General features: G+C 40.1%; 1 protein-coding gene across 5 annotated transcripts in view; it reads right to left on the bottom strand.

Moving 5' to 3' along the window:
- IFT43 (intraflagellar transport 43) overlaps positions 1–20305 on the bottom strand; it is a 221402-nt gene that overhangs the window by 147900 nt on the left and 53197 nt on the right. For all 5 annotated transcript variants that reach the window (XM_090375508.1, XM_090375506.1, XM_090375509.1 and 2 more), the window contains exon 4: positions 15150–15229. In XM_090375508.1, the coding sequence (XP_090231634.1) occupies positions 15150–15229 (80 nt within the window). The remainder of the gene's footprint in view (positions 1–15149; positions 15230–20305) is intronic.

Here is a 20305-nt window from a genome sequence, read left to right as displayed (position 1 = left end):
TGCAATTGAAATTTTTTGTAAAAAAAATAGCAAACATGAAATTAGTATAATGGACATAATCATTAATAGCAGCACATTCTGAAAATGTCTGCAAAATGCAAACAATGAGGTTTTCAGACTTTATCATTTGCATTTGAGCAAATGTTGAGGTCTTAAGAATCTCAGCATTAGGAAAAGGGTAGGGATGGGATAGGTTCCCATAATACACAGCATTTTAATTATGCAGTATATATAGTGAGTTAAGGGCAACCAAATTTGGCCATCATAGTTCACAAATTGCCAAGCAATTTTTGTCGCAGCATACAGACTTAAACCTAATTAATTATGGCTGCACACACTTAACACACAAATAAGTTTGGCCAGATTTTATATAATATATATATATTGGTACCAGACAAATATATGCTAGTGCTCAAAAGCTAAGGAACCAAACATGCAAATATACATCGAAATATGAATAAAAATACAACAAAATAATTGTGATTTATGAAACAAAACAATTTCAGCCTAAACCTGTAAATCAAGTTTCACACAAACATTTGGTTTGTCTCCTTTTGGAAAGAAATGCCAACCAGTGTCCATATCTTCTTCCATATATATATTTCTAGAATCAGATCTTCCCAGTTGGATGAGTAATCAGTATCACCATGGATGAATTGAAACTTGGACTATGTGATATAGTAACAGTTGCTGGAGGGGAAGGAGATGTTGTTGGTATTGTAAGAGGAGTATTACTTGCCTGGTCCAAGTGCTAAGGGACAGTGGACTGTTACTGAAATAGGACAGCCTGAGCCCAGTTGGTAATACATTTGAGGGGACCGTAACATCAGTTTGGGTGGACACTGTCTGTTGTTTCTGCGCAATACTGGCATAGGTAGGTTTGGGTATACTGGGATAAATTAGCTTCCTTGCTTCTTAATAACTTACTTCGTTTTTAACCTTATATTTCACAATTTTTTTTTATAAGTTTTCCATCTGTCACGTCTTAGGATGGTTGCCTTTTCAGGATGGTTGCCTTTTCAGTTGATGCAGGTCATTTCTGTTGCCAAACAATCACTTTGAATGTGATTAGAGGATCCACAAGTTGTGGCAAACTAGGTTTCCTCTGCATGTCATTTGAAAGTGACCATACTTTTGGCTTACCATACTTATAACATCTCAAGGGATTGGGAATGTAGGAATGATGGTGGCAAAGTAAATAACCCGCTTTTACCAATGTGAGTAAGTTTGGGGTATTAAACACAAAAATGATATTCCTGGTAGTTGTAAGTTTGTCTTTTTTTTTTATCATAATTCTTTTAACTGCAATAACATTTTGTTCCTGAATATAGTTTCCTTGCAAACTCCTAGATGTAGTGACTTGTAAGGAAAGATACTTTACTGGCATCCCAGCAAAATTTGTACATTGTTTTTTATAGGAGCTTCTCCAAATGCCTGTAGTTTACAGTTTGTAAAAGTAGGTCCCTTGACTGCAGTCTCTTAGCTATCTTAGGAGATTCTGCAATATTTTCCGGCGCCTCCGTAGCCAGGTGGGAAGGAGCAGCAGTGCGTAGCACATGTTTCTTGATTAGACCGGGGTTCGAGCCCGTCACCACCAAATACGGAGGATGCGGAAAGGTCAGGAAATGACCACCGCATATCCCGGAGCAATATGGCCTTAGTTGCTAATGCTCCTAAAAACCAAACAACAACAGCAATATTTTCCAGTAGTTTCTGGATGAGGGATGAGGAATAGAGATAATTTATTGAGCAGTTGGTCTGAAAGTGAGACAATTTGTTATTGTCTCATGTTCATGAAAATTTGCTATTGAGGAAATTGTTTTAAACCTTTTGGATTTCAATCTCTGGCTAAGAGCTTATCAGCTATAAAGGTGGATATACATTGTGATCCACATTTGCTCCTTTTAGCCCTTGGCAGATTAACTTTTCTCCCAAGATTTTCAAGCCACACCACAGGGTAAGCTGTTGTTGTTGTTATTTGGTTTTTAGAAGCATTAGCAACTAAGGCCATATTGCTCCAGGGATATGCGGTGGTCATTCCCCGATCTTTCCGCATCCTCCATATTTGTATTAGTATTAGTAACGGCCACATGGTGCAAGAAAGCCTATGGCTTATGCTGCACCAGCCAAAAAAAAAAAAAAACAAAATCCGAACAAAACAATGATAAAAACATAAATTAAATAAATAAATAATAATAATTAATAAATAAATAAAAATAATAAAATGAAATTAAAAATTAAATAAAAAGGAAATTAATCCTATCATCCTATGCGCTTCCCTTACCCGAAAGTACTATCCAGATGACCTTTGAATTTCCCCAAACTGTCGGCCCCTACCACCCATGAAGGCAACTTATTCCAGTAATTTATAACTCGCTGGCTAAAATAAAATTTCCTGCAGTCCAATCTAAACATTTCCCCCCGTAACTTGAATTTATGTCCCCTAGTTCTAGCATCATTTATAATCTTGAAAATTTTGTCCTCATTCATTTTACTGATGCCTCTCACAGCCTTAAACACCTCAATCAAGTCTCCTCTAAGGTGTCTAGTTTCCAAACTCTGCAACCCACATGAAGTCTTTCTTCATAAGGACGCCCTTTTGCCGATCTCACCAGGCGAGTTACCCTTCTTTGCACCCTTTCAAGAAGCTCGATGTCTTTCTTTAGGTGCGGTCTCCATACTTGAACACAGTATTCCAAGTGTGGTCTAACGTAAGCCTTATATAATGGGATTATCACGTCCCTATCTCTACTTTCAAAAGTTCGATAGATCATCGATAGGACACCATGGGCCTTCCTTGCAACCTGTTTACAATGCTCAGAGAATTTCATGTCTGACCGTATCGTAACACCCAAGTCCCTTTCCTCCAGTACTGGGTTTAGTTGAACTCCACCAAGTGAATAAGTTTTTTTGGGATTACTGTTTCCCAGGTGTAATACCTTACACTTTGTTGGATTAAAGCACAGCTGCCATTTTTCTGACCATTCCTGAAGTCTATCTAGGTCTCTCTGAAGAAGCTCAGCTTGACAGTGATCATTAACTACTCTACCAATTTTAACATTATCTGCAAATTTAGACATCACGCCCTCTATCCCTTCATCGATGTCGTTTATGAAATTTAAAAACAACAGTGGTCCTAATACTGATCCTTGGGGAACCCCACTTCTTACATCAACCCAATCTGAGGAATAGCCATTTATCACAATCCTCTGCCTCCTGCCCTGAAGCCATTCTGCTATCCATCTAAGGATTTTCCCAGAATTCCAACCTGTTCTAGCTTATAAAGCAACAGCTCATGTGGGACTGAGTCAAAAGCTTTGCTGAAATCTAAATAAACAATGTCGAAATTATTCCCTAAATCCAGCTCGTGAGTGACCCTTTCAAAATAGCGAACCAGATTTGTTAAACATGATTTTCCCTTTACAAAACCATGCTGAGTATCCTTGAGAATTTCAATTCGATCCAAATGATCCTGAATTCCACCCTTGATCATTGCCTCCATGATTTTCCATGATGAAGGCATAGAGGGCATGATGTCTAAATTTGTAGATGATGTAAAGATTGGTAGAGTAATTAATGATCACCGCCAACAGAGCTTCTTCAGAGTGACCTAGGACCTAAAAAAAAAAAAAAAAAAAAAAAAAGAAAAAAAAAATTTATATATATATAAAAATATATGACTTTCATCAACCGGTGAAATACCACCACTTTGCTTATTGGAGGCTTGAAGTGGTGAACCCATGTTTAGTCTCTAGAGCAAAGTTTCCGGCATCCCCCTCCCCCCATGCACGGTACTAAGTACTATAGGTTTTGATACCTTTCGTGTTTGGGGTTTTCATAAAAAAAAAAAAAAAAAAAAAAAAAACACATATACATACGCACATATAAAATATATATGAGTGTGTAATATGTACATATATGCTTCAATTGCATGGGAAAATATCGCTTAGATGTAAAAAGGCCGAAAGTGGGCGTAGTTAATTTGGAGTTGTTTAAGGTTTTGGTGTGGGGGCATACCATACGCTTGTGTAAAGATAGAAGGGAAGGAGAATATAGATGGGGGGAATAAGGCAGAAGTATGGGGACAATAGAGTAGGCGACCCCAGTAGATCAGTGGGGCATGCACATGCCTCACCAGAAGGAAACAAGGGGTAGGGGCCCCTCCCATCCCAGGATTTAAAGAGAGTCAGGCTAGGCTGCCTGGCTCAGATCGCCATGTGGTGTCGGCAGCTGGGCTGCATGTCGCTCACATCAACTCCAAACGAGTCGTCGGTCCGGTATTTGTCCTGGAATAGGAGCAAGGATCCCTTTATTCCAACTACGTGGATGTCCTCAGGTTCTGCTTGTGGTTGTAGGCGACTAGTCGTGTACCTCGTGGGTGTTCATTATCAAGTTCACTTCTTGTTCCTCCTCCTTCACTGTCACAGTGGATGTATCTATGGTCCAGTTTGGTTTGTTTTTAGTCGGGGTCTCGTCTGTAATAGGACACTGGGGTTTCCTTTTCATTTCACCTGATTAGTTCCAGGCTTTTCTAGTTGGTTTCTGTCCATATTTTTAAACAGTGCCTTGGGGCTTAGGTTTATCCTGATCCAGTTACTTTAGTTAGGATTGACTTTATCATGGGAGTGTTGTCAGTTGTGGGCAATGGCGTAGTTGGCTCTCCGTCTTGCAAAAAATTTCTGGACAAAATCAGTGAATGCTAGGTACTCATCTTTGGTATCCAGGAGGTGTTGTTCAAGGCCTCTTGGTGATTAGGGTGTTGCGTAGGTCGTCATAGAGCTGGCAGTCACACATGAGGTGCTGCCAGCTCTCTAATCCTCTGCAAACACAGGTGGGGTCATTTTAGATCCCAAGGAGTGATAACTTTGCATTAATGGCTCCATGGCCTGTGAATAGATAGGTTGATTTTAAGCCAGAGGAAAACCAGTTGGGTGACATGGGGTATACCCGAGTCACATTATGTATGAATTTTCTCGTGACGTCCCCAGTACTGGAGTTTTGCCATCTCTCCTGCCACATCTGTATTAACTGCACGTTCACTCTCTTCTTCTTCTCTGTTTTCTGATTAACATCCAGGTCTGTTGTCAAGTCCATGCAGGTTTTTGAGATGCCCTTGGTATGGTGGTATAGAAGTCCTCGTCTGACTATTTCCAGGTCCAGTGGGAGTACTCCTGCAATGACTTGGAGAACGTGGGTACTGACAGTAATGCACGCACGGGTGATGGACATAGTATGGTTCTTTGGGTGGAGTCTATTAGTTGCTTGTTGGAAGCAAGTGTGGCCTTTTGGAACCACACTCCTGTGGCATACGTTATGATGGGGATATACACAGCCTTGTAGAAAAGATGGAGCGTGCGCCGGGCGAGGCTCCAATCCTTTTGGGTGACTGTCGCAATCATGGCTGAGTAGGATCTGATTTTTTTGCAGATGTATTTTCTATGCTCCCTGAAGGTTAGTTTGATGTCTAGGATCATGTCCAAATATTTGATCTGTGCAGAGAATTTAATGGTTGTATTGTTTATCTTTATTTGTGAGGCCGTCGAATTTGTAAGATGCCTTTGAGCAACACTGAGTTGGTCTTTGCTGGGGAGTTGTGCAGCTGATTGTGTCGAGTCCATTGCTGCAGTTTGTCCACGGAAGTGTTGGCCATGCTTTCCAGTTCTGCTCGTGAATTTGCCGTAACGGTAATGATGAGGTCATCAGCGAAAGCCTGAGTTTTGACCTCGCCATATTCTGGGTAAGGAAGCCGTCCAGTACAATGTTTCACAGTAGGGGACCCAGGACCGAGCCCCCCCCCACTGCGGGCAGCCTCTGTAAATGTACCTAATCAGTGTCTGGAAGGGGACTTTCACTGTGATTTCTCTGTCTGAGAGGTAGCTTTGGATGAGATTGTAGAGGTTTCCTGGAACACTAGTGGACGTGAACCTCGCCAGAACGCTCGGCCACCAAAAGGGAGTCGAATGCCCTGGCGAAGTCCACAGAGATCATGAAGAAGTATTTTTTGTTGCATGTGGCCACTTTATCCAGTAGGTGCTGAAGTGCATCCACTGCTGAGGACCCCCATCTGAAACCAAACTGGTTCGTGGAGGAAAGCCCAGCCCTGTCATAATGCTTCAAGAGTCAGGAGTATAGAAGGCATTCTAGTAGTTTGCTTATTACAATGAGAAGGGCAATAGGCCTGTATGAGTCTGGAAGGTCTGGAGGTTTGGAAGAGTTCTTTAAGATTAATTTTACGTTAGCCTTCTTCCAATCTGTTGGGAAGGTTCCTGTTTGAAGGCAGTTGTTATAGAGATTGAGGAGCAGGTCAGGTGCGATCTTGACCACTTTTTTAATCATTTCTGGTTCAAGCAGGTCCAGTCCTGGGCATTTGTTTGACTTTATCAGTGAGTTCCACTTCAGTGAAGTATGGTTCTGCTTCCTGGGTCTGATAGGCATCGTTTTGTTGGCACTGATGCTTCTGCTCCTGGGTTGTCAGTGGGACTGCAGGGCAGAAGACTGTGTTTAGGATGTTTGTTATTTGTGCACAAGTCCCCAAGGGTCGCCGTTTCTGGTGGTCTGAATGAAGTGCTCTCAGCATTCCTGTTTGGCTCTTCGTATCTGGGCCGTATATGTGTTTCTTGAGGTCCTGTAATTTTGCCTAATGGCTTCTACTTCCACGGCCGGCCAGGTTCTTCTTGCTCTTTGGAAAGCCTTCCAGGGTACCGTGCCAGGGACTGGATTTCTCTTAGGTATTGCCACTTCGCTAGCTCATGTGATCAATGCTGTGATTCTTTTTTGTAATATGTTGGAGTCCTGTTTGGTCAGTAGTTCTTTGCGATGTTTCTGTTGTTCAGCAGTCAGTGTTGTCGTGAAGGTCTTCCAGTTGGCCTTCCGGATGGAGAATCTTTGATGAATCTGCCTTGTGAGAGGAGGTTGGTTAACTGTGCAGTTGAGGTGGAAGGTGATAGCTTAATGGTCTGAGGTGGTCCATGCATCATGCACTGTCCATCCGTTAATATTACTTGCTGTATTTCTGGTAGCCATTGTCATATCTATGTTTGTCTCCCCCATGGTGTTACAAAAGGTCGGGAGGTTGTTAGGCTGATTCAGGACCATGATGGGGTAGTTTGCCAGGGAGGAATTCCTCCAACCTTTTCCCTTTTCTGGTTCCCGCCAGTCTGCTGTGTGGCTGTGCCAAACTGGCGACCTGCAGTTTGCATCAGTACCTATAATAATTCGTGTTCCTGGCAGTGTGTCCAGGACTGTTTGGAGGTACCTGACCGCAAAGGTGATATCTCCCCCAGGACGGCAGTATAAAGCAACGATGTAGTAGGAGCCCAGGGTGGTGAGTATGTGGGCACAGACCGCCCAAGCTGTGCAGAGATGCGTGATCCCTGTTGCAGTTATGTCTGGGTTCCTGACCACTATTGCAGCCCATGGGGTGTCATCTTCTGTTTGAATAATTTTATAGTTCAGGGGGTATCCTCTGACTGCCTTGAAAGCAGTATATGACTCTTGTAAGACGAGGATGTCAATATTCTCCTCATCCGCTTTCATTCTGACCTGATCAGCCACAGCTCTGGCTCTCTGTGCATTAATTTGCAGAAAGGTGACCTGGGTATTGTTGTATGCTCTATTGTGTGTGTCCCCATAGTCTGTGTTTGGCATCCATTTTGAGACTTTTACAGTTGCTGCAGGTTGGCTCTTCAGTTTTGTTTGGGCAATTGGCAAAGGAATGTCCTTAGGTAGCTAAGGACGCAGTGGCCGCAGGTCGGTTCGGTGTATGTGCAAGTGTGGGTGGTGTGCCCAAACTTGCAACACCTAAAACATTTGGGGATCACCACCCATTCCTGAAAGCGGTGACTGCTCCAATTGATAAAGATCCTAGGCTGTCTGGCAAGAGCCTGCCAAGCCACCGGGGCGAGGTCTAATATTCAGTTTACTCTGGATGGGTTTCTTGATGTCGTACTGTATTTGGGAGTGAGCAATGTTTCAGGGTCTTGGTCTGGTAGGGTGTGCACCAGGTTCCGTTGGTATATATATCTCTTCTACGATTTTGTCTCGAGTTACATCTTTTTCCAGGTCATAGATCACTATAGCCAGTTCTTTCCTTTTCGGGGCAGTAGCAAACAGTTCTAAGTCAGGTATCCTGGCATTTTGTATTATTTTTTCCGCCTCTTCTCTTGTTTCAGTCTCGATCAGGACTCCAACATTCCTGGTCTTCCTGACCGCTCTTATTCATGTGTTTTTAAGCTCGTCTTGGAGTTTGGTGATGACTTACTTCTTTAGTTCTTCAGCAGTTTGACTTTCGTCTGGGGCTATTAGTCGTAGCACCACCAGATTTAGCTGTGGCAGGAGCGTTTTCCTCTTGGTGGGAAGAGGAAAACGCTCTTACCCATTTTGATCTGTGTTTGCCATGGTATTCCTCAGTGCTTGGGAGTATGTGGGCGAATGCTGTGGCATTTGTTTTGCCCCACATTCAGCGTAGGCTTGCAGTTTAGCATTGGCCCTTTCACTCTTGAGGTAGGCTTCGACAAGGAGTGCGCGTTTGTTCCACAATGTTATTATTTGAGCCCTTAGTGCAGTGGTGACTCTGTTTGTTTGCTCTTTAAAGAGGGATTCTAGAGCAGTCCTTAGGAGCAGGGATTTCTCATATATTGTACCCTTGGGTAAGGTAAGTTCCAGGGAGGTTTCCTGTGTCCTGTCATCGCTAGTCTCCTTTGTTGCAGTCACTGTGAGGTTTTCCTACGTTTCCCTTATCTCCATCTGGGAAAGGGTTTCTCTTTCAAATTTTGGTATCAAGCCTTTTTTGTTTTTCTTCTTGCCTGCTTGGGGGCTCCTGGAACAGGGATCCATCCCTTCGTTCTGTTGGTCTGTGATGATAGTGCATTCGTCACCTTGGGTTTCCCTAAGAGGGTCTCTGCTTTTGTCTATGTTCCTTTCCATATCACTATTTCTGGATAACCGAGAGTCATCGGTTTATCGGGATTTCCTCTCTACTATCAAGAAGCACTGTAAGTGTTGTGGAAAATGAAGTCAGCCACAAATGCATAGCACAAAAAGAAGGCGAGTTACGAGGCTTTAAGTTATTGGGCCATCCCCCAGTCATGTGGGGGGGGGAGAAATAGACGGGTGTAAAAATAGCCTTAGAGCATTGTTTGTTTGTTGTTTGTTTTGGTTTTTAGGAGCATTAGCAACTAAGGCCATATTGCTCCGGGATATGCGGTGGTCATACCCTGACCTTTCCGCATCCTCCGTATTTGGTGGTGACGGGCTCGAACCCCGGTCTAATCAAGAAGCATGTGCTACGCACTGCTGCTCCTTCCCACCTGGCTACGGAAAAAGGGGAAAACACGATAGTGGCATTAAAAAGACAGTAGAATCTACTAGAGAAAAGTTCAGCCTTTACCATGAAATATGGCAGGGGGGGCACATAAAAGTCATTATTTTTTGGGTAAAACACACAGTTTAGTGGGAAATGTTGGGACACAAATGTTGTCCAATGTAACCTTGGACAACATTGCACCTCCCAAGTCAAGAGCAAGGTAGAAACGTGGCAACTGCGTTATATCGGTCGCCTCTCTATATCCAAAATGTCAGCCACATAGTGACCATTCAGTCTGACACAAACAATACAAATAGTGACGCTTCTAGCCATCCAAATTCCCAACAAAGCACAAAAGATTTCTCACCTTGAGAGTCCACTGGAGTTGAGGAATCACTGTATATACTTTGATGAGAAAAAACACTTTAAACTGAAATCCACAAGCGTGAAATGAACAACATGTCTGGCAGCCATATTGTTGATTGTGAAGGCGGCCATATTGGCTCTACACATACGTACTACATACAGGCATAACGCTATCATATTGAAGAATTAAAAACTCACTAATTCTTTAAACCCACCCAGAATTTCACATAAAATCACTTGGTGATTCAGTATCATTAGTTCTTCAAGTCCAAATCTTTGGCAAACAGTAAATCCATGTTTAAACGGCACTAAAAATCACTTATTAATCAGAGCACTTAGAAACGTGACCACACGGTTGAAATCTCACTACCCACCTGTTTAGGTACGTGACCGTCAGAGTACCTGGCACATGGATGACTGCACCCAGGGTATCCCAGCAGAACATCACCCAAAGACACTGCCACCAACTTGTTTTCGTCCCGTGGTGTATCCAGGCACCATTACTTCCTCAAGGTAAACAACACACATGTAAACAACAGGAAACATTGGACCAGACAACCTTCTTCCAATCACTCAAGGTCCAGTTTTGATGCTCGCATGCCCATTGTAGGCACTGTCGCCGGTGAACTGTGGTTAGCACAGGCACTCGGAGTGGCCTGCGGCTACGCAGCCCCATTTTCAGCAGGGTTCGATGTACTGTGTGTTGTGACACATTATTCCTGTCACCAGCATTCCAATTACCAGCGAGTTGTGCCACAGTCGCCATGTACCATCCGGAAGAGCCTTCGCTCACCTTGAATATCAATGAGCCGTGGTCGTCCAACACCTCGCCGGCAGTTTTTAGGTTTTCCCTCCTTGGGTCACTTTTGATAGGTACTAACCATGGCTGACCGTGAGCGGCCCACCAACTGTGCCGTTTTGGATATGCTCTGACCCAGTCATCTGGCCATTACAATTTGGCCTTTATCAAACTCGCTTAAGTCCGCTGCCTTTCCCATCTGAAGAACAAGAGCAACACTAATTATCGGAGCTCAGTATCTGGTGTTTTTTATACTGTGTCCCAACCTGCACACATGCCATAGTTCAACTGCAGTTGCTTTGATTGCATAATGACTCGCTGGTCATAATGTTTTGGCTCATCGGTGTATATTGGCTTATGTTATTCATCTTTGGACAAATTGATGGAAAAGCTAGATGAAACTCAGCAGTTACTGCAGACATCTCCATTTTTTTATTGTACTTTCCATAAGGGACTTTCTAAACAATCTTCTATCTTATGATTTGCCTTCTGTTTTTTTTTTAACTTGGCAGCCAGTTTTCTCTCCAACTATTCCCTACAAATGATGGCAGATGACCCTGTCATAACTTCTTAACTAATGCTGCTATTCTCCAAGGTCAGTTCTTTTTTCTTCTTTTTTTTTTATTAATGATCTTCTTCTTCTGCTGATTGGAAATCCTATCCATAATTTTGCAATGACAGCACACTACAATCTACCTTCCAGGATGAAAAGCTTGCTCTGCACAAAAAGTTACAACTTCTTGAATATCCACAGACAATTGTTTAAATGCCAATCTCCAACTAATTCTTCAATGGGGCAAAGAAAACATGGTTAACATCAATCCTTCTAAAACTCACTCCTTACTAAAAGAAAGTCTGCTGCCTCCATTGCACATCTTGAATAATACTCAGATTTGGAGACAAAATTGCATATCATTATTGGGGAATTAATCTCTCTTCACAAATCATCACAAATATTGCTCTGTATGAAAAAAAATGGGTTTTGTTTTTCAGTCTCAGCAGTACTTTTCTTTTAAATAGTTACTGACTGTACAAATCTCAAATCCACTGTCCCTACATCAGGACGATGTCCTCAAATCTCTCTCTCTCTTTTAGCATTAGCATTAGTAGAGGCATATGATGCAAGAAAGCAAGCTTATACAGCATCAGCCAAAAAAAAAAAAACACTTCCCATTTCACCCATCCATTTGCTCCAAATGTTTGTCTAGTTCTGCTCTTCATAGTCTTTGTCCAAAAGAGGGTAGCTAGGTTAATTAATGATTCCTCTCTTAAAAACTCTCTCCATTCTCTATCGTAGAGCCATTCAGTTTCTGCTGCATATCTTTTTTATAGGATATTTTCACGAGCACTGTTCTTCTGAATGGAATTCTGTATTTCTAATTCCAACTAACTCAATCTCTCTCTCTCTCTCTCTCTCTCTCTCTCTCTCTCTCTCTCTCTCTCTCTCTCTCTCTCTCTCTCTTAAATCAGTCCCAATATGCATCTCAACTATTCAACAGCCATTCACTGTTCAACACCAAAATCCCAGAACTACCTTTTACTCTTCCTCCATTTATCCTTTCTACTACCCTAAACTACCTATATTTCTTCTAGTGGAAATCACCTTTCAAGGCAGGTATGAAAAGTAAAGAATATTTGCAATTTTCTGACAATTATTTATTAACAAATGTTATGATAATGAATTAGATCTTTACACATTAAGCCAGATGCCGCTTCAATCATATGTAAATGTTTCTTTGATCCTGCCAGAACTATACTTTTTCCCCGACTTCCAATTCAAGCACCAATTTTCTGAATAAGGAAAAAGCATGATCAGCTCAGTCATATTTTAATTGTACAATTAGACCAGAAATGAAGCAAAAAAAGATGCTCTTCACATATAACATTCAAATCACCATTTCCATCCATTGTTGATCAAAAAAACATTTTTTTTTTTTTACATTGAAAATATGTTTGTAAAGCTTCAAATAGAAATATTAGTTTTTCTAGTTTTTCTTCTATGTCATATACACTCAGTGATCACTAAATTATGACAACTCCATCTGTAATGAACTACACTGCCTAGCTTGCAGAATAAAAAACCAAACAGCTTCATATGCTAGAGCAGGTAATCTGCATCTGATCATGCAAGTTAGTATGATAAATTAAAAGTTATGGGATGTAGCAAAGATGTCATGAAGTTTCAAAAGGGTATGATTGTGGGAGCTTGTGCGTAGAGTGCCACCATATCAGAAACGGTACATCTTGTTGGTTTCTCACGGCCCACTGAGGTTAAGGTGTACAAAGAATAACGTCAAACCACCTCCTGCTGATAGAACTATAAAGGAATATGAAATGTGGATGCTCACGGTGAGTGAAGGGCACAGTGAATTACACATGTTCATCAGCAGGTCACTCTGCCACAGGTGACATTGCAATATGATATGGGGAATGCATGAACAACATCTAGCACACTCAAACATATGGGGTTCCACAGCAGACAACAAGACACAACACTCACACTGGTCAGATAAGCTTGCCCATTAACAAATCCATACTGTGACTGCAATATAACTGCACTCCTATCTAGATGATCCTGCATTACTTCTTTAATCAGTAACTCGATTATTTTCCTTGCAAGAGAAGTTATACTAACATGTCTGTAATTACTCATGTCACATCTTAATCTCCCTTTGTGAATTGGAGATACATTCACACATCTCCAATCCATAGGGACCTTCATTAAATCCAGAGATGCTCTCATAATTATAGCAAAGAGATCATTTACTTTCTTTGCTGCTTTTCTTAATATAACTGGATAAATCCCATGCACCCTAGGCACCTTATTTATATTAAGCTTCGACAATTTCACTTCCACTTTCCTTTCAGTTATCACAAAATCATTTAGCTCCCTGTTAGACTTTGATGAGCTTCTGACATTCCCTTCCCGAAAGAACTCCTGATGTGTGAATATAGATGCAAAATACAATAACATCATTAGAGGGTCCCAATGTATAGAATTTGAAAACTGTTTGAGATGCTGTAGCACCCTTATGAAAGCAAAAGCTCTTTCCTTTACCCTTGACAGCAGTTATGTCTTTATGTAAATCTCACATCAGCACACAGTGGTACGGTGATCCAGAGGATCTTTTACCTGCAGATTCTTAATGCATAAAGAATCACTGCAGACAATCAGATCAAGAGTATTGTTTCCACTTGTTGCCTCTCTAACATCCAGCTGTAGAAAACAGTCATCCAATAACTCCACAAAATTCATGCCAGTGTGTGAGTGACCAACCCACACATTCCAGTCAATATCTGGAAAATTAAAATCTCCCATAAGACATTCTGATTTACTAGCCTACTCCATTTTTCTGTACAGTTGTTTGCTATATTCTCAGCACAGTCATTAAGCCTATTACACACTCTTACTCTTATTTTTGTTTTCTCAGTGCTTATGTCACATTAAACTGACTTAACATTGCACTAGCCATTTATGGTGACTGAAGGTACTGCTTTAGATTTATTATGCTTCTTAACCAAAAGTGTAAACTCTTCCTCCTCCTGTTCTGCCCTTTCTGTACATATTATATGCAAATTCTGCATCCCTTATGCATCAACATGTTTCCAATATCCACACAATGTCTGCATTTGATAACTTAATCAGTAGTTAAAATTCATCAAATGTATTTACCGTGCTGCTAGCATTAGTGTACATGCACCTGTTCTTATTCTTATTAATTTAACATGGCCCATGTATTTACTTGTTTCATAATAACCCACAGCAGGGCATGAAATCCCTGACGCCTTGCTTTCCAGGCTGCTGCATGTTCCAATAGAAGTATGCAAGAATAATTTTCACATCTGCCTGCAGCTCTAGTTAATCTATTAGAATGTGTATCCCGCTAAGCTATCATTTTTCTGAACCACCTAACATTGTCTCGATAGCATCAGCGAAAGTAGTAGGTTTATTTGTGTTAATTTAAAAAACAGAGAAAAAGAAAGGTTACTTTCCTTTCTGCAAACTATACTGACTCTTTGTAACAAAGAAAGACTTAAGTAAGGAAAAAAGGAGTAAGTACAATAAATGTAATGAAATAAATATAACTTTAAAGCACACTATGAGATCACTAAGAAAACTGCCTGATCATTTTAGAAAATGCTTGTCACTCAATGTGCTATTCCAGGCTGCTGCATGTTCCAATAGAAGTATGCAAGAATAATTTTCACATCTGCCTGCAGCTCTAGTTAATCTATTAGAATGTGTATCCCGCTAAGCTATCATTTTTCTGAACCACCTAACATTGTCTCGATAGCATCAGCGAAAGTAGTAGGTTTATTTGTGTTAATTTAAAAAACAGAGAAAAAGAAAGGTTACTTTCCTTTCTGCAAACTATACTGACTCTTTGTAACAAAGAAAGACTTAAGTAAGGAAAAAAGGAGTAAGTACAATAAATGTAATGAAATAAATATAACTTTAAAGCACACTATGAGATCACTAAGAAAACTGCCTGATCATTTTAGAAAATGCTTGTCACTCAATGTGCTATTCCATGAAGAAGAAGACAGTTCATTCAAATTTTTATTGATAAAATGAAAAATAATGCATATTTACTTTGTTTTTTAAAAACAATATGCAAACTATTTTCTCTTTTCTAGATTTTCTTCTAAGATAACATATTTAAATAAAAAAAACCTTACCGTTTTGCAGAACTTGGAATATCCTCGGCCCATCCTCCAGTCTTTCGTGATCTAGGTGGAGGTTGAGGAGGACCTATTGACTAAATAGCATACTCTAACATTATTATTAGGTTTTATGGCACATCATCACAAAATTACTAGTAAAATTATTTATAAACTGTATGATAATACTTACTCCATTTAATCTCTTAAATTTTACAAAGAGGTTTTAACTGAGATGATGTGGAAGTACAGCATATTATAGCCATTACCACTGTATGGTTTTAATGACTAAACCCAAAATTATTTTCATCCATTATTTGTTCAATTAAGTTCTGCTGCAGTTTTCTAATGCAAACAGAAGTAGTAATTTCCACTTCATTTTACTTAAATATTGACTTTAAATTCCAAAAAAAAAGAAGCACACAAAGCAACAAAATATATACTACAAAAGTAAATATCTCGGTACATATTTTTTGTAAATATTAGTATTATTTTGGAAGAGGATTTTATAATACAGTAGTTACAACTTATTCAGGGTAATTACAACACAAACATAGGTAGCACAAGTATGCTGTGCAAACAGCAAGAGTTTTATTAACTCTTGCAAATGACATCAGTACAGAAAGGTTTGTAAGCTCGTGAGATAGTACTTTTCTGAATTCTGTTCAGTTCAGTTCTTTTTTTTATTGAACTGCTGTATTTTACATTATCCAACAGCAATCCAGAAGAAACAGAAGAAATATATGGTAATTTTTTCAATCAAAATGACACCTTATACGGATACTTGCAAAAATTTCAATCAAGAAATGGTCATAATAAATGACTATCCATAATGTCATCATGGATGACATCAGCATGTTCGGAAGGAAACTAGAGTGAGTAATACTCTTGATCTGATTATCAGTAGTGATTCTTCATGTATTAAGAATCTGCAGATAAAGGAACCACTAGGTGGCAGTGATCACAGTGTGCTGAAGTGGGATTTAATCAAAGAGGTAACTACCATCAGGGGTAAAGGGAAGGGTTTTTGCTTTCGCAAAGGCGACTATGGAGATCTGAGACAGTATTTAAATTCTATACGGTGGGACCAACTGATGATGTTAGCAACAGCAAATTCAAAATGGGAGGCATTCAAAGAATTAATCTTGGAAGCTACTAGGTTTTACATACCAACTAAGAAATACTGTTCAAGATTTAGGCCTAAATGGATGTCAGATGAACTAATGAGCCATGTGGCAGAGAAGAAAAATACATGGGATAGATATAAATTACTGGGTGACATGGAAGCCTATGATAGATATAAGCTGGTCTGTAACCAAGTCACAAAGGAGGATAGGCAGGCAAAGGCAGATTATGAGAAATCTTTGGCAAAGGATGCAAAGAAAAATATCAAAGAGTTCTTTACATATGTAAACTCTAGAAGGAAAGGGATGAATCAGATTGGTCAACTGGATATTGATGGTTCAACTGTTGATGATCCTGCTCAGGTGGCTAACAAACTAAATGAGTATTTTGCATCTACATTCACACATGAGGAGTTATTCAGGGAGGAGAATGCCAGAGGTGAATTAAACTCTGGCAGTGAGCTAGATGATTTTGTAATAATTGAGAGAAAAATGGAGGAGAAATTGTTGAACATAAACATAAAAAAGGCACCCGAGGTGGATGGGATCCATCCAGTTATATTAAAGGTGGCAGCAAACCATTAGCCATAATTATGAGAGCTTCCTTGGACTCAGGGGAGGTACCCATGGACTGGAGATATGAAAATGTGATCCCAATTCACAAAGGAGGATCAAAGGCAACACAAGTAATTATAGACCTGTTAGTTTAACTTCTGTTTCAGGCAAATTAATGGAGGCACTGGTTAAAGAAGCACCGTAGGATCACCTAGGCAAGACTTCAGTTATAGCTCGGACACAGCATGGTTTTGTTAAGGGGAAGTCTTGTCTGACCAATTTGATTGGAAACAGTGATGTGATCACAAAGGAACTGGGTGCAGGGAATAACTTTGATATCATATATTTGAATCTTAGAAAGGCTTTTGATACTGTTGCACAAGAAGACTGCTGAACAAATTGGAGCAGTGTGGCATTGGAGGCAAATTGCTGCTATGGATAAAGGTATGATTGAGTGGGAGAAAACAGACAGTGGTAATCAACGAACACTGCTCATCATTGATTAATGTTATTAATGGAGTTCCTCAGGGTTCAATGTTGGGTTCATTGTTGTTTTCTGTATTGATAAATGATATTGATGATGGTATATCAAGTTTAATGTCCAAGTTTGCAGACGATACGAAAGTTGGTAGGGTTGTTAAGGACACTAATGACAGTACGCTGCTGCAACAGGATCTAGAAAAGTTGAGCAGATGGGCAGAGAGGTGGCAAATGAAGTTTAACATTGACAAATGTAAAGTACTACATATGGGAAGCAGTAACCCCAGAGTAATGTATCAACTCTGTGGTACAACACTGGCAGTGGTAGAGAATGAAAAGGACCCGGGGGTATTTTTGCAGGCAGATATAAAGTTTTCTGAGCAGTGCAGACAGTTTGCAAGAGTAGCTCATTGTATATTGTCAATGATATACAGGAATTTTTCTAGCAGGGATAAGGAGGTGATTATCCCCCTGTATAAGGCAATGGTCAGGCACACCTCAAGTACTGTATACAGGTCTGGAGGCCTCATTTTAAGAAGGATGTAGGGCTGTTGGAATGAGTACAAAGAAGGGCAACAAGATTAGTGAATGGAATGAAGGGTTGCTCTTAGGAAGAAAGGCTTAAGGCTTAATCTGCAAAACCTTTCTTAGGAAGAAAGGTTTTGCAGATTACAGTGTCTGGAGACTAGGCAGCTGCAAGGTGATCTAATTGAGGTGTATAAAGCCTTGAATGGTTTGACCATGCTCAATGCTGATGGGATTCTTCCTCTTGCTCAGAATAATCACCTGAGAGGGCATAAATTCAAATTGAGGAAAGATAGTTGTAGGATAGATTGTGCGGAAGTTTGCCTTTAATCAGCGGGTAGTTGATTGGTGGAACAGACTTCCATCTTTTGTTGTGGAAGTTGATAACCTAAATAAATTTAAGGCTGAGCTGGACAGGTATTTGGGATAAACTGAGGGGCGAAATGGGAGCGGGTTTTTTTTTTTTTTTTTTTTTTTTGCTGATGCTGCATAAGCTTGCTTTCTTGCATCGAATGCCTCTACTAATGCTAATGCACATAATGTGTGATATTTTGTATGATATTATCTATGATATTTCAGTTTTGGATTAAAACTGAAATGTTAAAAGGCAGAAATACGAAAAATGGCTATGTGTACTTGGAACTTATTATCTGAGTGATTATGATTTTAAGAGTAAGTAATTACATTAGCATTAGTAAAGGCATATGATGCAAGAAAGCAAGCTCATATAGCATCAGCTAAAAAAAGAAAAAAAAAAAAATTCCCGTTTCACCCATTGATTCACTCTAAAAGTCTAAATTTCCCGTTTCACCTACCGATTCACTCTAAAAGTCTAAAATTCCCATTTCACCTATTCATTCACTCTAAAAGTCTGTCTAGTTCAGCCTATAATTTATTTAAGCTGCCAACTACAATGACAGATGGAAGTTTGTTCCAGCAATCAACTACCCGGCTAAAGGCATAATTCCGCACCTCTATACCACAACCGTTGTTCCTCAATTTGAATTATGTCTCCTCAGGTGTGAAATCTGAGAAAGAGGAAGAATCCCATCAGCATTCAGCTTCCTCAAACCATTCAAGGCTTTATACACCTCAATTAGATCACCTTGCAGGTTCCCAGTCTCCAGATGCTGCAATTTGCAGAACTTGGTAACATCTTGGTAACAGCAACCTTTGTTCCACTCACTATTATCGTTGCTCTTCTCTGTACTCATTCTAGTAGCTCAACATCTTTCCTAAAATGAGGCCTCCCAGACCTGTATGTAATAATCAAGGTGTGGCCTGACCCATTGCCTTATACAAGGGAATAATCACCTCCATATCCCTGCTAGCAAAATTCCTATATATCATTGACAATACCCTATGAGCTACTCTTGCTGCCTGTCTGTACTGATCAGAAAACTTTGTATCTGACTGCACAATTTTGAGTGTAGTACCGCACATTTGGTATGTTACTCTGTGGTTACTGCTACCTATATGCAGTACTTTACTTTGCATTTATCAATGTTAAAATTCAGTTGCCATCTCTCAGCCCATCTGCTCAACTTTTCTAGATCCTGTTGCAGCAGCATACCGTCTTTACTATCATTAACAACCCTATCAACATTCGTATCGTCTGCAAACTTGTACATTAAGCTTTATATACCTTCATCAATATCATTGATAAATGCAGAAAACAACAATGAGCCTGACATTGACCCCTTGGGAACTCCACTAATAACATTAGTCCATGAGTGTTGTTGTTTTGGTTTTAGGAGCATTAGCAACTAAGGCCATATTGCTCCGGGATATGCAGTGGTCATTCCCTGACCTTTCCGCATTTTCCATATTTTGTGGTGATGGGCTCGAACCCTGGTCTAATCAAGAAGCAATTAGTCCATGAAGAGCAATGTCCATTGATTACCATTTCAGTCTTCTCCCACTCAACCATGCTTTTATCCATTGTAGCAACGTGCCTTTAAGCCATACTGCTCCAACTTGTACAGTACAATAGTCTTTCATGTGCAACAAGAGCTTTCCAAAAATCCAAGTATATGATATCAAAATTATATTTAGCATCCAGTTCCTTTCTAACCACATCATAGTATCCAATCAAATTGGTCAGACAAAACTTTCCCTTAACAAACCTATGCTGTGTCTGAACTACAACTACAGTCTTGTCTAGATGACCCTGCAGTGCTTCTTTAACCAGTGACTCCATTAATTTCCTAGAACAGAAGTTAAGCTAACAAGTTTGTAATTACTTGTGTCACCTTTCGATTTCCCTTTGTGAATTAGGGCAGAAACACACTATTGTCACTTCACGAGGCTTCACTCGTATACATATCTAACGTCAAATGTGGGGGAGCTATATTTAACAATTAGCGTATTGCTCGGAGAGCACTGGTGTGAGTGGCTGAATTCACAAGATAACACGTCGGGCTTCAAGGCCTAATGACATTGTCAGGGAGTCAGATTTTTTTGTTCAAACAGAAATTTCGTCAGGCATGA

Source organism: Mastigoproctus giganteus, chromosome 6 (assembly GCF_048544385.1).
Source record: "Mastigoproctus giganteus isolate SK-2022 chromosome 6, ASM4854438v1, whole genome shotgun sequence".
In the NCBI taxonomy this organism is placed as follows: Eukaryota; Metazoa; Arthropoda; class Arachnida; order Uropygi; family Thelyphonidae; genus Mastigoproctus; species Mastigoproctus giganteus.
The sequence above is the reverse complement of the archived record's forward strand: the minus strand, read 5'-3'. Positions and strand labels throughout refer to the sequence as shown.